This window comes from Perna viridis, chromosome 13 (genome assembly GCF_037379345.1).
Source record: "Perna viridis isolate PV_CMFRI_1.1 ecotype Kerala chromosome 13, ASM3737934v1, whole genome shotgun sequence".
Taxonomy (NCBI): Eukaryota; Metazoa; Mollusca; class Bivalvia; order Mytilida; family Mytilidae; genus Perna; species Perna viridis.
In genome coordinates, this window is record NC_142457.1 from 13,127,631 (window position 1) to 13,145,410 (window position 17,780).

The 17,780-nt window shown below is 32.2% G+C and overlaps 1 protein-coding gene across 1 annotated transcript; it reads left to right on the forward strand.

The window, feature by feature from the left end:
* Nucleotides 1-1,540: 1,540 nt before the first annotated feature.
* LOC148599642 (uncharacterized) lies at nucleotides 1,541-17,381 on the forward strand. The gene is made up of 8 exons (XM_088557264.1): nucleotides 1,541-1,623; nucleotides 3,069-3,193; nucleotides 4,455-4,619; nucleotides 5,563-5,682; nucleotides 9,408-9,546; nucleotides 10,364-10,572; nucleotides 10,969-11,067; nucleotides 12,203-17,381. Exons 2-8 carry the CDS (start codon nucleotides 3,083-3,085, stop codon nucleotides 12,371-12,373), a joined length of 1,014 nt encoding a protein of 337 aa, XP_088413390.1. The 5' UTR covers nucleotides 1,541-1,623; nucleotides 3,069-3,082; the 3' UTR covers nucleotides 12,374-17,381.
* Nucleotides 17,382-17,780: the final 399 nt, after the last annotated feature.

Below are 17,780 nucleotides of genomic sequence, written 5' to 3' on the forward strand. Positions count from 1 at the left end.
TGAAAACACTGGGATTTCCCATGCTATTTATAGACCCTTCACTTCCGGTGACCAGTACTGCACTGCAAGTCTGCTAACCCCACATGCCATTCTGAGGATTGTGAGCTGACATATGTAGAATCATGCTGATATATAGTCATCTGCAGGTTAAAGTTAAGGTAAAGTCCAGAGAAGCCATTGAATATTGTGAAATTAGCATAGAAGCCTATGGGAAGTGGAATTAGTGGTTTTTAGCCTGTATCACCCACTGTATCGTGTATTTTATTATAAGTACCTTTTCATGACATCGGAAGCCCGGAGATGGCAAACGAAAATTGAATTTAGCAAAGACAGTGGCAAATAAATTTCGATAATGCATTTCTCGGGATTGATGTAATTCTGTGGTCAGGTGAAAATGCTTTTTTGTAATAATAATTCTTTTTGTCTATTTGGCCATAAAAGACCTCTTGGGCCTTGAAAGTGTATGGCTAGTGTTTCCTGCACCAGGCATAATAGTTGAAATTATATCTTTATTATAACGACATTGGCGTTTATGCTTATGTGCATGTGTCTCTGGGACTAGGTGCCCTGAAACTAGAACCGCCATTACATGACATATAGGCGTGCATGTCTATGCGATTAGTTGTAGCATTTGAGCTGTAAAGCACAGCAACTGAGAAATGCAGCTAGTTGAGAGAGGAGTGTATCTAGGGACATGATATATTCCAATGGGTGTTGTCGGAGTAATTTTTTGTTCATTCATTTAGGCAGTTCTTTATGTAAACCGACATCGAATCTGAATATTGCGGAAAACTGGCGCACTGCTAAGAAATATCATGAATTTTGGTGTGTGTGTGTGGGGGGGGGGTGTGGGTGTGTGGGTGTGTGTGTGTGTTTTAAATGTCCTTCATAATTAGAAAGGGGTATTTAAAAATAAATCAGATTTCAATATTAATTGATTACAAAAATACCGAATTCCATACCCATACTTTCCATTTATACCATATTTTTGCAATGTTACGATTATTTAAGGCGTACAAATTCAAACGATCGACATAAATTGATGCAGTACATCAGTACTTTGACTGTCAGTTGCATTACTTCGAATGATCAAACATTAACGAAGCCGAAGGGGAGATATGATATTTTGGAAACCAGTTTGTTTATGTAATTTTCTTAACTTCACTAAGAAGAGCCTTTGTACATGTTATTTGAGCTTTTTCCAAGAATAACAAGCGATAATTCGACACAAATTGTCAAAATTTTATGTTAAATAATTTTTTGTAATAATTTGTAAGATATTGCAAAATGCATTTAGCTGAAATATCAAAATTGAAATATTTTGATAATGTTTCGAAATCTGTCGAAAAATTTGTTCTGTAAAATATGGATTTCCCATTATTTTTTTTACATATCATTTAATACCATTGCAATTGTTTTCGTTTACAAATTTATTTCATAATTGTTCAAGCCAATTAAATATTTTCATTTTGTATTCAAACAGTTGGACTATCTAAAACTAAGTCCGAAAAAAGGAAACGTAAAATTTTGGCAGTATGCCAGTTAAGCCCCACACTCAAGGGCAGATAAATCAGGAAAACCGGTGGTAGAAAAGCTGCTGAAGTTGACAGAACCAGTTTTGAGGTAATTGTAGCAATCATTTGATGATTTCAGTAACAAGAGGCCAACATATTCCTTCAGTTTTCGAGTAAGTCAAAATATGTGTGTTTAAAAAAAAAAACAGTCAAGCCAATGGACTGTAGACAGAGTGTAGTATTTGCGATACTGCCGACAGGTCAATGAACTTGTCTAAATTGCTTGCAAGGTGTGGTGATAACCATGAAAGGAATTCTGTCGTGCTATGTTACTATAGTATTATGTCTAGATTTTCATGAGTAAGTTTGGTCCTATCTGGGTGATATAAACTTCTTTTTTGTGCTTTGTAGACCAGACCAATTTTTTCAGATTAGTGTTTGACAAAGGGATGGTTTACCAGAACGATACATTTGTACAATGTAATGATGCCACAAACTCTGTGCCAACACCGTCTGCACAAGACTGGGAAGAACGTCTTCCAGCCTTAAAAGTGTACAAGACAATGTTTACCAAAGTTCTTCAACCAGTTTCCATTTGAGTTCAATCAGGCTGAAAAGGGATAAATGGTGTATGACTCCTTCTAAACATATTAAGTGCATTTCAATATAATTCTCATAGCAGGAGTTTAACCATATAGCCCAGATCTTTTTAGATATGAAATGTTACTATTCCTGCAGGAACATCCATCTAAGCCCGGGGCTGTTGCATGGATATTTGCAGTAGCCCAATGTATATACAAGTATAACCAGTTGATAATGTTTATTCTCTATGATTTGTTCGTCTTTTTTCTACTTCTTGGACAGTTACATGTTTGTGATGTTAAACAAATGTATCATGGATGATGTGATACGATCTAGTGATATATGAATAATTTGCTTTTGGGGTTGGTTGTTTTGTGATTGTGTATCATTTTCTATAAAACCTGTGTGGTTGAAAGTGAGGTTTTGATATTTCTGTTAGTATCGCAACACATTGGATGACATCATAGATGGACTATTGCTAGAATTTTCACCATGACAGTTGTGGTACAAATGTTCGTCAAGCGGCCCAATTACATTGTACATGTATTCCAAAAGAATCATAGACATGATAGAGAAAAAAAGTTTCATTACTCATGAAAGTTGAATATCACCAAATATTTAGCTTAAGGCTTGTTTGTTATGATGTTGAAATTAAATACATGTAACTTGATTTGATATTTTGAGATATACAACTTTACTCATTATGAAATCTATAAATATGTGTACATACATTTATAAATTCTAATCATAAGATTCTTCATGTTTATAGCAGTTTTTGATTGGTCAAGAATGTCTTTGCCAGAAAGTTCATACTTAACATGAACTTTGCTAGATCGTTCATACATGCATGAACGCCAGTCAACTCAAAACCAATACACCTGTTATAATCTTCCTATTTTGATAGTTACAATGTATCTTTAAAACATTATTATTTTAGATTAAATTATCATACATGTATATACTTTTTTGCAGGATTGAATATAGTGATGGGTAGCGATCAAGCATGCTTTGTAATTATTGGTGGAGGTTTAGTTCTTGGCCTCGGATTATTAGCCATCCTGTTACCAATCAGTTTTAGTAGCCTTCATTATTATGAGGTAAGGAATAGATTTCGCATATAAATATCTTTGGCCAAACAGTGTCCCTACCTACCAGTTTTTATGGGGGCTAAATCCTGAGCCTAGCATTTTTCCAGATTTTGAGGAAACAACATAACGTCCAGAAAAGTACTTTAACAAATGCCAACATATGGTGTTAAGAAGGGAAATAATGGCTGTGGAGAGGAGAACTTTGAAAGAAATCAAAGTTAGATTTTAATCATCATATTATTATCTCTTTTTAATTCCTTTTATATCAAATGACACTCAATATCTCTTCCAAAATCAGTAAATATGTTTTAGGCAACTATTTAGTTAAATAAAATTCTACCATCACTGCAAATGAAATCAAGATCTAGTGTTCAAATCAGCTGAAAATTTGAAGAACTTCCTTTTTTGACCATGAAAGATGTTAAGCAAAAACTTCACATTAAGGAAATAAGCTTTTACAGAATGTATCAAGGAACATTTAATGTGTTATTCATGTTTCATTTAATAAGTTCATTACTGGAATTCTTCATTTCATTGATATTTAATGATTGATTAACCGGAAATAAAATTGGCGGGAATATTCAAATTGATTTGTGTCTTTTTTTGGGGAAAAATCGAATGTTAATTTTGGAAATTGCGATACATTTTTACATGTACTGTCTTATGCTGAAATGGGTTTTATTTGTGAATGGAAGTTTGGGATTGATTTTGGAGGTTTTGACGGGAACCATTTAGAAATAAGGGACCAAAGGGTCACCACATTAATTCCAGTCAAATTCATATTTTGTTTCAAATATTTATTAATCATAATCAAAATTCAAATCTGTATCAAGTTTGAATGGTGTGTCCATACTTGCCCCAACTGTTCAGGGTTCGACCTCGGTGGTTGAATCAAGTTGAGCCCTGCCAGGCATATCTGATTTTAAAAATATCACTTACATGTACATTGTATATTTTGTGTATCTTTTAAAATACATAAAATGTACAAGTTAACCAGACTTAAGACCCCTTGTCGGTGAGATAGTTTGAAATCTGATATAAACCAACTGGCCATTTTTGAAATGACCTTCTGAAGTTCAGAATTTCAATGGGCCATTCCATTTTTTTGTTTTGGTAAAAAGTTCTAATATAATGTAACATACATGTGCTTGTACAACAATATATTCCACTGGAGTGGGATACATAGGTGTGCATCCTTTTTATCCCAATCACTGTCTCACCAGTATCATTGGACTTTTGAAATTAAAATAAACTTCCACTTTTTTGTTAGATGGGTTTTAGAAAACAGAAAAGTACTGGGACTGTAAAATTGGATGAAGTATACCAGAGTGGACTGCATCTGATTGGTCCAGACTTTGAGTTTAAGGTCTTCCCTGCTGACAGCCATTTTGTCAGTTTGTATGACATCAAAGCTTTTACATCAGATAAACTAGAGGTAAGTAGTCATTAAAGGTCAAAATGTTAGGTTTCTGTATGACACCAAAGCTTTCACTGAGAGGGTAACGAGACTGAAAATCCTTCAAAATTATCATCTATTTAAAGTAGGCATGGGTCTGTGTAGAAATTAGGCAGGGGATTGATTTACATGTATCATATCTTGAGATAATATGTGAAACTGTTCAAACATGATTTACATCCTGAAGGCTACTCTTCAGGCTTTCATTTCTTTGGTTCTGCTATATACAATGTATTGTGAAATATTTTATGACTGGTTACACTATAGTGTAAAAATTCTGGTGGGAAATTTTCCCATACTTTTTTATTTTGGAATGCAACCAAATTTTAAGCTTTAATTTCTCCAGTGACCAACTTTCATTTGTCATCTACTGTAAAAGTACTACTTTTCGTGGGGTACCAAGATTCATGGTTTTCATAGGTAAGCCAAACCATGAAATTTGGTTTCCCATCGATAGGAAATTTCCATTGATGTATATGTCTATAACCTCAAAACCACAAATTCAAGAATCCATGAACTTGTGTATCTTACCTAATCCACAAACATTGGTAACCATGAATTAAAGAACTTTCACAGAAATTATCAAATACAGTCTGAAAAATTTCTGATGGAAAGATTTTTGGGATTAAGATATGGACGAATCACTTGTGAACTAATGTAAAAAAAAAGCAAAATATTTCATCCCATTAGGTTTTCTCAAGTTTCGTATCTGTGTAATGTTTTTGTAAGCATGTGATACTAAAACATGGTATCCCTGGGGCAAATTAAAAAAAATGGCAGCAGTCCATGAAAATTTGGATACGCTTTGTACCGGTATTTTATTTCACAAACAGCTTTATGGTGAAAGTTTCACCAAACCGATCATTCTACTGTTATATTTCTGAATTTGTAAGTGCGTATACATTGTGTTGTGTGCTTTTAGGTGAAGCTGTCAGCAACTTTGCAGTATTTTCTACGTCCCTATGAACTGAGAACACTTCATGACAAGTTTAACCTGGATTATGAAGAGATCATGAAGTCAAAAGCTATCGATGCAATAAAAGTGAGTAGATTGTTTTTGTTGGTAGCTTATTTGATATTTGTTTTAAAATATTCCTCATCTAAAATATTGACCAATCAGATAACATGTTATCAATGAAATGAGGAGAATTTAGTGATTTTTGGAACATTACTCAAGTGCTTTTGCAAGTACGATATAGGTTGAGCAGGTAAATTTTCAGGCTTTTCAAAAAGCCACGAATTGTTCAAAGAGTACTTTTAACAAAGGGTGCTTTTACTTTTTAAAACAAAATTACAAATTCAAGCATTTCTTAAAGGTTCATCAAACAACTTTGAAATGATACCGCTATTGTCTCAAAATATAAGCTGCCTATTGCACCTCAGCGGAATACTCCACCCCATGGTTACCACATAGCAATCTATATACTCTGTGCTTTTATTCACAGAGTAGCTTAGTTAATATAAGTGTAAGTTTGCCTTGTGATAATTTATATCCACCAAGTACTTGACTTGTATGAAATGTAATTGATAGGTTAGACAGGGGCAAGTAACAAAACAAAATTTGTTCACATTGAATTTTGATGCAACATTAATTTCTACATCAAAAGTCATATGATAATATAAATTTCAATGCATCATTGTCTCAACTTTTCTTTTAACATAAGTCCCAAAGCTATTTTAAAGATTTTATGACTGACTAATTTGACTATTGTATAAGAAGGGAGATAATTATATTGAATTTATTGCATTAGAAGGGAGATAAATATATTGTATTTACGGATTTGTAGTATGTTTTTGTGCAAAGAACTGTTTACATTGACTCCACTGAAGGAACCCAGAAAACTTAAGACTGCCAAATCTCATGATCTGCTTTCAAATTTTGAAAAGATACAATAATATTTGTCTTTTGAGAAGAGGATCTTTTGTTAGAGGGTTTAAAAAAAGGGGTTAATAAGGACTCATATTTTTGAACATTTTTTAAGCAGTCTGAGTTAAAACATGATCACTTCCCTTAAAACAAGGTACTCTTCATGTACACAATGAAAATAAAAGTACAATTGCATGTACTTGTAAAGTATGGAATACATATGTTTGTTTACATTTTTTTTAATAATCTTTGCCCCTGTCTTTCTTGTACATATTTCAGACAACACCAAATCAGTGTTTAAATCTCGTGATTCAACACCACAGAAAAAATAATGAAACAGTTAAAATTTCATTAAGTGTACATTGCATTGAATATGTGTGTACTTAATAATCAACCTAATTAAATTTAGACCTTCTGATTGTTCCATTCAGTCTCTGCATGTAGGATCTAACAACATTCCATTCTACTTTCTGTTCAAGTGACCTTTTAGAACACGTAGGTTTTCCCTTCAAAGTCATTTAATTACAACTGAATTTTGTTGGCCAGTCAGAAAGGTCATATGAACATAAATTAGAATGAAGTGTTTTAGATCCTACATGCAGTGAGTGAGATAATTGTATCTTTTAAGAATTACAATGGAGCTACTGATAGGTCTAATTTTAATCTGATTGACAAAATAATGGAACAGTTATAAAGTCAAAATAGTTTATGGTACATTTTATTTGTGTGTACATGTACAACTTCAGTTGTACTCTTGTATCACATGATTTTTTTTAAAAGCCTTTTTAAGTGTTCTGTCTATGCTGATATTACATGTTCATATATTATTAAAGTCTGTTCTTAAAAAGCATACCTTTCCAGTCCTTAAATTGATTTGGTGGTGTTAACTGAGAATAATACACCTTCCTCTTGACTCATTATTACTAACGTTTTAAGTAGCTGTCTTTGTAAGAGTCATGCAAAATCTGAAAAAATGTGATACACCCCAAAAAAGGCTACATATTTTTATTTTTGTAGTTACATGTAAGTTGTTTTATGGGTCTATACTATGAAATGTGTAATTATTCATTCAAATCTGCCTGCACTGAGGAGATAATCGATATTGAAAATACAGTAGATTCTATTGTATTTGAGCGCCATTTACAGAGTTATCTCCCTTAATTTTGAAATCTACAGTGCATTCTATACAATTTTTTTCTCCTAAGAGCACGGGTTATATGAAAAACCACGTGTTTATTTCTGTTTACTATGACATTTCAAACAAAATATCGAAAGTAAAAATATTTAGGCTTTTTACCCATGAATCACATTTTGCATGATTCTTAGCTGGAATGTTACTTAAATCCTGCATTTCATTGCCTGTCTGACAGATGAATATTATGGCATACAAATGATTGTCCATCCATTGTCAAAAATATCTTGTTGGAACTTGGGCATGCCTTTCTCAGTATGCATCAAACTTAACACAACAGTTTTTAGAGATGGTCTAATAAAAAAGGGAAAGGGGGAGATTTCAAATGTCAAGCCACATCTTATAAAACACTTAAAATTTCGTGTACTTCAGTTAACACAATTGTTTGAATTGTTTCAACTTCTGTATACTTTTTTGTAAAAATTAGATTTTTCTTTCTGGAGTTTTTGAAAGTACATCTGAAAAATGGTGGATTTTGACTTGTTGCACCATATGGTTAGAATACATTATTTTAATTGCTTCATTGTTAGTTATGATGTTCTCAAGGTGTGTATGTTATGCGCTCTTGGTGCAGCAGTTTTGTTATGCATGTATGTATCTTGCAATTTCTAGGGCCTATAGGAATTCTGTTGTTGGTCATTTTCTGTGCATGGTTTATAATTTGATTGCGCTGTCCTCGAATTCTGTACACTTCCAATCAACACAAAAAAAGTACATGTAAGTTCAACTCCTCCTGAACTCCTCTTTGGGTAGGTTGGTAGTTAAGAGTCATTTTAGGAGGGAATCATAAAAAAATCCTTGATTTTCATCAAAAAATTTTCAGAATAAGGGGTGGAAGGGCAAATTTTATGTATTTATCAATTTAAGTGAAAAATGCTGTCAATTTGAAAGAAATTAACCTAAATTGGGAAAAAATTCAAAATAAAACTTTTCAACAAGTGTGAAAAAATTGGGTTTGGAGGGTATGGGAGTCACAGATATTTTTCATTTTGGCCGTTTATGAAGATTTGAATGGACAAAAGATAACATGTATTTCAATAAATGGTTTTATTTTGTGCAGACCACAAAGTTTTCCAAAAAAGATAGACATAATCAGTACATGTATATGTGCATGTATGAAGGAAGTTAGTGATGGATACCTGCCAGAAAAGAATTTAAAAAAATCACCAGAAAAAATGAGTATTTGCAGATGTTGACAGAATTATGTTCCTTTCATTATCAGTTTGCATCATTTAGGATACTATGCAATTCTGCATGAAACACTATCTAAATCTCATTTAATAAATGTATTAGAATCCTTCATACATGTACTTGCATGAACTAGAAAGCACTACTTCAGTCAATTTAATTTATCAATACATACAAATGTATGCCATAAATCCATATAAATAATCCAGATTTTTTACAGATATTTTAGTTTGATAAATATAATTTTTGCCCATAGTGGTGTAGTCACCTTAAATTTAACTTTCATTTCAAACAACCTCTCAAGAAGTAACCAAACAATATTGATTGACTATGCGTTATTTTCAGGTTAGTGCCCACTATCTTACATGTAATATGTAAAATTAGAAAATTCCTGTTACTTGCCCTTTTTCTTTTCCCCTACTAGCAACACCAAATAGGGACTTCTCAGTAGTTATCATAAATTTTTATCTGTCAATCTGTCTACAATGTAAATAGAGCAGCTTCAATTTGAATATTGCAGGGTGCAATACCAGTCTACAATACTCGTGACATTGTCAGTAAAAGGAAAGAAATAGAAGAGGTTGTGTATAAAGCTGTGAGACAAAGACTCGGTGGTATTTGTTGTGCTCCACAAGAGTATTGTAAAACATGGAAATTTGGTGAGTTTGTAAAACCATGTGTATAAAATAAATTGTTTAGACTTAAAGCCAGGATAGAGCCTCCATTTTTTATCTATTTCCTTTAAACTTTAGTAAATGGTTAGTAGCAATAAAATCTTGAATTGGATTTATTTTCACAGAAATCTGGTCGTAGGGGATTTTTTTTGGGATGGGGACTTATTAAAAATAAAATCAATTATTTAGGATTGTAGCCTGAATAGAGCCTTCATTTTTTGACTGATTTCTTTCAAACCTTATGAATGATTATTGGCAAGAAAATCTTGTATTGGATTGATTTGAACAAAAATCAGTCGAGGGAGACAACTTTTTGTTTATTTATTTAGGCTTTTTTCCTAGATATTGAGTCTTTTTCTAACCAATATTAGTCAGACTTTGTTGAATGGTAAGTCCTGGCTGGAATTGACTATAACAAAAATCTGTCGAGGGGGACATCATTTTTTATGGAGGAAGTTAACAATCTAAGCTTGTCATTTGGATAACACTATTTTGTTCAAACTTTGGTGAATAATTAGTAACAATAAAAACTTGGATGGGATTGACATTTACCAAAAGGGAAACCACTTTATATTTTAATACTTTGTATAGGGACTGAAGTTTTTCTATAGAGTGCTAATGTGTGTGTGTGTGTGTGAAGCTGTCCTGATAGAAATGAGAGGCAAACCAGTTTTATAGAACACTAAGCCTTTTTTTTCCATTAGATTCTGTCCCAATCTATTGTTTAGAAATTTTCATCTTAGGCATTACATGTATTACAATACTTTAATTAAATTTGGCCTTGATATTTTGTTATTTTTAGCATGTCCCAAAAATTGTAAAAGGAGGAGTGAATGTCAGGATGGTGACAAGGGAGTGTATGCCGATGTCAAGTATTTTCAGCTTGGGAGGGTAAAAATCCCCTCCTCTGTTGAAGAGCGGTTTCTACGACAACTCACTTTACAGGAGGAATCTGAGAGAGAGAAACTCTACCAGGATGCACAGGTTGCTAGGAAAGAGACTGATTCAAAGGTGAGTTCTTTAAAAAAAAAAAGTGCTGCATCGGAAAAAACCAAACCATCAATACTGTGGTTGCCTTTTACTTAGTAAAATTTTCATGAAAGTGACATAATATTTCTGTTATTTTGCTACAGATCTGTATTAAAGAGGTAGACCCAGGGTAAGGGACATAACTCTTGAAATCAGTGATATGATTGCATCATTTTCAATTTCACCAAAGCCTTTCAAGCTTTCCTTTGAAACAGAATGAAATCAGTCCAAGTTACTTTGATACTTACATGAGATTGATATAAAATGCTGAATACTAACATTCCATTGATTTGTAAGAGTTGTGTCCCTTACCCTAGGTCTACTTCCTTAAATAACTTTGTAAGTCATCATATGAGAATTTTTGTTGATACCTTTCAGGTTCAGAATATCAAGAACAGAGCTTCAGAGATTAGAGAGGAAGCTCAGGCAACATCTAGACTCATTTACGTCACCTCCAGTGCTAATTATACCTCTGAAGTAAGTCTTTGCTAGCTCTTTTTGCAGTGGGTGATATTTTTCTGGCAATTTTTTTTTATGTGAGGGAGATATTGCATGATTTAAGTTCTTAAGGCAGTGGAATACATGTGTAAATTTACAATTAAGCTAAGACATCGTAATTGATTGACTATTTGTATATTCAAATGTTACGTTCCCTGAGCTGATCCATGCAACTGTTTGATATACCGATGACCGATGATTGAATGGTCTCTGACTGATTGAAAACCAATGACTGGTGACCGATCTAATCATGGTTTTGTAATGTAAAATTATGGATGATCTGTTCATGAAAATTTCAGAATTTTGATTGGAACAAATTAAATAAAGTGACAAATTAAATTTACATTCAGCTTAAAACGATAAATCACCATTTTGTACTTCATTAAAGATACTAAAGTTAATAGGCAAAGTAATTAATTAATGTCTGAATTTATATTATTTAGTAAATGTGTGTAAAAATGGAAAACCAAAACAAACCGATTTGTAACATAAATAAACCGATCATGGATCATGTGATGTAAAAACGAAATAATCACTGGTTTAACAGATCGGTTTGACAGATCGATATCTGATCAGAAACTGATTAGTTATGGATAAACGATCGCTACTATATTCCAAGTACTGAAAAATTAATATTTTTTTTTACATGTAATTGCTCTTTACTATGTTTAACTTAATACCTTCAAAATCATGAATTCAAAAATCTCCTTTCAAGAATTCAATTTTTAAGAAGGATATTTGGTAAAATTAAGAGAAAGACTACCTCAGTAAATGGGAGGGTTAGCAAGCATGAACTTCTTTGTGTGTTATTCCATGTAAAAACAAAGCAGATTCTTTTTATGTGGTGGCACATGCATACATGCCAAAAATGTTTTAAGATGGAAAGCTGAATACAGGTCTTGAAACTGGCATCATTGGATATTCCTCTCTATTAATGTTGAATTTTTAAAAGGAAGCAAGTTATAATTTTTAGGTTTCTTGATTAAAATGAAGGGAAAAAAATGTCGTGTCTTTTCAATGACATGTACATGTATTACATTTTGTAAACTCACTTTTTGTAGGAATAGTTTTATCAAATATCTGTGTACATGTATCAGTTTTTTGTTTAACACAGGTTGAGGGTGCAAGAAGTATTGGACTTAGCAAGCTCTACAACGGCCTCGGCATCACGAAGCAGGAACACAAGAATAGCTTTGATTATCTCCGAACTCTTCGTGGAATGGACAACATATGGCTTACTGTAGACTATCAACAGAAGATTGTTGGAAACCTAGGACCAAAATAGAATGGTCCTTTTTCACAAATGCAATGGCATCAAAAGTGATCATGAAGCAAGTATAAAACTACACTACTTCTTTGAGTTCTTCTCCAGTGTATTTATGATCTATTATTTAACTTTTAAAATTGTATTTTTCTCTCTGGAAAATTACTTCATAATCATGCACAAATAAAAAAAGTTGCCGTTTATTCCAGGCACTTTTGAACATTGGTATAGTCTATAAAGTAGCGTACAAAGTTAGGTATTTAACTATAGTTTAATTACTCAGTAGATCAATTAAATAAGAATATATGGAATTACAATTACCCAAATTTTTTTTTTAGGGGTATAAGCATATTAGCCCTATACACAGTAGTCAACTACATCAACTCTTTTATCTAAAGCAAAATCTTTTATATCTGAAGAGTAATTTCATTGAATTCTGATCAAACTAGGGCCAACTTTCTTTTCAGTGCTTATTACTTCTCCATTTCTTTTGTTAATAAAAGTAGTCAATGAATTTGTAATCAAGTTACATGAACACAAGGGAGATAACTGTAATTGGTCTGAACTCTGATGTTAATTTTATTATTCAGATACTATAAACTTTGAAATTTTTGGACAGTTTTAATTCCATTATTTAATAGCAAGCGCTGCGAAGCAATGTGAGCTCTACCGTTATTACGTGTACTGTCTAAATTTCACTTAAGGTTCCCCAATATACTAAGGAAAAAAAAGTCATGTCCCGTAAGTAACAAAAAGTGACTGTCCTTACGGAGAAAATTCATCATTTCCTTCAGTCAAACTAATAAAAAATATAGGTTAAGATTACATTTCAGTAAAAATAAATTCACCTTTTCTGATAGTTTTCAAGTCTTTTACTAATTTGTTTTACTTATTTAAAGAAGTTAATGTTATGTTTATAAAAACTTAAGAAAACAGGTGGATGTACGTACGTGTATCTCCGATGTTAAACTGTTGTTGTTGTCAAGAACCTAACCCACCTCGGAAAATAAAACATGACTCCAATTATAATATCAAAATCGAAGTGTAGTTTTTCTAAGATAGGAAAGGCAATCATTTTCTTGTTTGGAATTTGAAGCTGTTGTCTGAATTTTGTTTACGTCACATGATATGTGTAAAATATTCCTACCATCTGTGGAGAACTGTAATATTTCAGGTATCTTGTACATACTGATCTGACAGTCTGACAGGCCAAAACTGAAATGGATGTTGCTAGAGATGCCCTTAAGGATAAAAAATGAAAAGTTTTGCTATAAAATTATTGACAATTTTGATAGTGTGGGGAAAGTGGGGTATGGGGTTGGAATTTTGGGGAAAAAATTGTTCAAGTTATTCATTTATTGAAAAAAAACTTCCCCATTAATTAACAAGATAGATTTTCAAATAGAAATATTGATCTTGCTTGTTGGTTAAATATAAATTAAAAATATTGCACTTGCGAAGCAAAAATTTTCATCTGGGTCGATCCCACTCTTTGTAATGTCCATTATTATTTTTACGAGTCTCGCACAGATGGTATACATGTATGGTAAAGCTTACAGTGCTCACTGATTTAGGCAATGCCTACACCATATTAAGTAAGGACTGTAACATAAAAATAAACTGTTGCTGTTATGAATATTTTCTTCGAAGAACATTTTTATAGGATTTGAAGAACCAAATTCAGTATCACACGGATGTAGACAAGAAAAATATACTGTGTGAAATTTACAAATTTACCATAGTCTTGCTTCATGATTACTATTGGTTACTCATTTTACAATCCTCAGGCATTTACACTGTAGTATATTTTGTTGAACATGAGTGATATTTTTATATGACACATAGACACATTTTCCTGTACTTTTTTTAACTCAAGTCTGTTTTTGTTTTCTTGTACTCTTATTTATTTTTATTTTGGTTGATATTTTCTCCAGGTGTGGATCCAGGGACAGGCATGCTGGGCCACCCCCAGCCCCGCTTAGACTGGGGAATTATTTTGGGCATGAAATCTTGACTTTTCACAAATAATTATGCTCCCCTAAAAATTAATTTCCTTTGTTTGCTTGGCAATTTATTTTATTTTTTTTTACACCCCCTTGACCTGAAATCTTGGATCCACCCCTGTACTTTTATATATTGATGGGTACTGTTGTTTGAAGTTAGGTGATCTTTTAATTGCGTATTTACTGTTAATTTTTAAACAGTTTTGAGTGTTTTTAAATTAAGGTTGTTCATATTTACAAGTGTGTTTTTACGGAATTAGATTGTATTGTTGTAATTAAGTTTAGAATATTTATATGTGCACCAGTAAAATTATGAAGATTATGTGCAATAGGTGATACTAATATTTTTTGTTTATTAATCAATTGGGTCATTTCTTCTAAGGCAAGAATTGCTTTTATCTTGAAGATGGTAGTTTTCACAGGCAAAATTTCACCAGAATTGAATAAATAAAATTTGTAACAGTGTTTACATGAAACAAGCTTTCCAAAGATTTAAATTTTCAATCATTTTCAAGGCATTTTTTAATTTTGATAGTATATATTTAAATCTCTTCACTAATGTCTAGTTGACTACTTATTAAGGAGGTAGACAAAGGGTAAGGGACATAACTCTTGAAATCAGTGATATGTTTGTATTGTATCAACTTCACGAAAGTCTATCAAGCTTTCATTTGAAACAGAATGAAATCCATTCCAGTTACTTTGATGCTTACATGAGATTGATGTAAAATAATGAATACAAATGTTTTAATGATTTGTAAGAGTTGAGTCCCTTACCTTAGGACCACCTCCTTAAGAAATGTCATCATGTGAAGGACATTCAGTCATACCATGAGCAATTCATTTCCCTGAAGTTAACTATATTACTCACTATTAATGGTTCTCGTACAGTTGGAAGCTTTCTTTATCTGTGACAATTTAAAATGCTTTGATATGAAATTTTAGGCTTAAAAATGTATTTCATTAAATTGTCAACTACATTATTCCCTCTTTTATGAGATTCTGTAATTGGTTTGTAATTGATTAGTAGCATTAACAATCACTGATAACATTAAATCTGTTATAAAAATACTGTCAATCTGACACACAGACACTACTATACATTGAAAAAGCCATGCACATGTACACAATATTTTTTGCAATTCAGTGTACAGGGTTTTTTTTAATCCAAGGTGCTAATAAATGCTGCCTTTAGTTATTTTTTTTTTAATATTTTGGATAACTATTGCCTGTGAGTTTTGTAATGAGTATGCGCTTATGCAAAATAACATAATCCATAATAATTGGTTGTCCTCAAAAGTAGAAGACTGTAGATGATATAAGAATGTATCATGCTTCTGATTTGCATACTGTGAAAGTACTTTTTGTCGTGGTTATCAATTTTTGTGGATTGCAGACAAATTGTTGTTTCGTGGATTCTTAAATTCGTGGTTTGACATTTCACACAGTACAAATAAACGGAAAATATGTAATTCATCAGGAATTGAATTTCGTGGTTTGAGTCAACCATGAAATCCACGAAAATTGGTGCCCCATGAATATAAGTACTTTTGCAGCATTTTATGTTGAAGATTTTATTAATCATAATGATCACCTTGTTTTAATAGTATATGAAATTATTCACAATATGATTTCCACTCAAGTTTTAATTATATACTGTGAAAGTACTATTGTTCATGGGGTACAAATTTCGTGGTTTACCTGGGTAGGCGAAACCACGAATTAAGGTTCCCAATGAATAGAGGATTCCCATTGATGTGTATAGTGAAAACTTCAAAACCACAAAGTCCAAAATCCACAAGCTTTTGTTCCTTCCCAGATCCACGAATTAAAAGTACCATCACAGTATATTTTGCATAGGTGTCCTGTTATTATTGAGAATAGTTGTTTTGAAACACGTATACTGTTTTGTTAGTTAGTTTTTTTTGTTTGTTTTTGCACACCATCTTAATACATTCTTTTGATTTCTTTTTGTAATAAAGCATTTAGCTTGGATCAATCTAGAATGGACAAAATTGTATTTGCTATGCAATCACAAGGCCTAAAGCTGTGTACAATCATACTATACCTTGATACTTCAACACCTAATAACAAGTGAAACGTGTTGATAATGTACCCCAAATATACAAGAAACTGGTCTAAGTTTTGCTATGTCAATTTTTAGTTCATTTTAAACCTTTGTCAAAAAATCACCTGCTTAAACTAAAACAAAGCCAATGTCAAAAAATACCTTAAGCCAGATTTTATTGTATTTTTTATTAAACCATACTTTATGTTTGTATTTATTGCACTTTTCTTATATTATTTGTATGTCTTCCCAACTTGCTACTTCAATTGGTACTACTAGGCCATTTCTGCTGCACTAAATAAGAACCTCAGATGCAGAAAGGCGAATTTCTTCTTGAATTATTTGCCAGAATAGTAAAGATACTCTTATCAAAATTGTTCCATCCACCAGGCGGTGCTAAAAATGTTGGGGATGACAGTACTAGAAATAAAGAACAGTAACTTCAGATCTGACAAATCCAGCCTAGTGCATCTGTAAAGCAAGAAAGACTGAGTTGATCAGATTGTTTGCAGTTTAATTCTCAGCATACCACAATTTTTTTTTTTAAGAATTTGCTCAATTTTTTAGTACCATAAAATACAGGTTAAGTTCATTTCTCAGCGAAGTCCAGTTTAAAAGTCTGGTCATTTTGAACATTTTGTCATCCCCATTTTGTGATAGAGTATCACTTAATATTCCATTTATGCTTATTTCTTTTGTATTTTGTTAAAGTTGATAGCTTTTTAAGGTTTTTTTTCTCACACAAGTTTGTTTTTATGTTCATACGAAAACCTTTTTCAAGAGAGAATATTTACCTTCGTTGGTTTTAAGGCTGTATTGTATTATTACTTTTTTTACCATTTCCAATTTAATTGTGTAATTTATTTTTAACTTAATGTACATGTATGTAAATAATTTAAAATTCTGTTTTATACCTATATATGAGAAGTAGATATTTCTAGTAAATTTTTATCCTTTTTGTCATGTATTTGAATCAGAGAGTGAGACTTATAGCCATAAAGAACAAGCAACTTGTAGCCATGTCTTCTACCACTGCAAAAGAAGGTGGAAGTGCAAAAGTCCCATAACTCCTATAAGCTTTTTGGAATTAATTGGAGATACAATTTTATCAGCTACATATGGTAACTAACAATCCTAAACAAAATATGTCGAGTGATATCTGAGGAGTAGTGTCCACAAAGTGTTACTATAGCGTTGCATTTACAAATACAACATAAGCCCATAACTCCTCTCAAAATGGTGACACATATTAATATCAACTACATATGGTGGCTTACAATCCTATGAATTTGAACAAAATCCATTGAGTGGTATCCAAAAAGTTGTATCAACAAAGTGTTCCTATAGTTAAGAATGT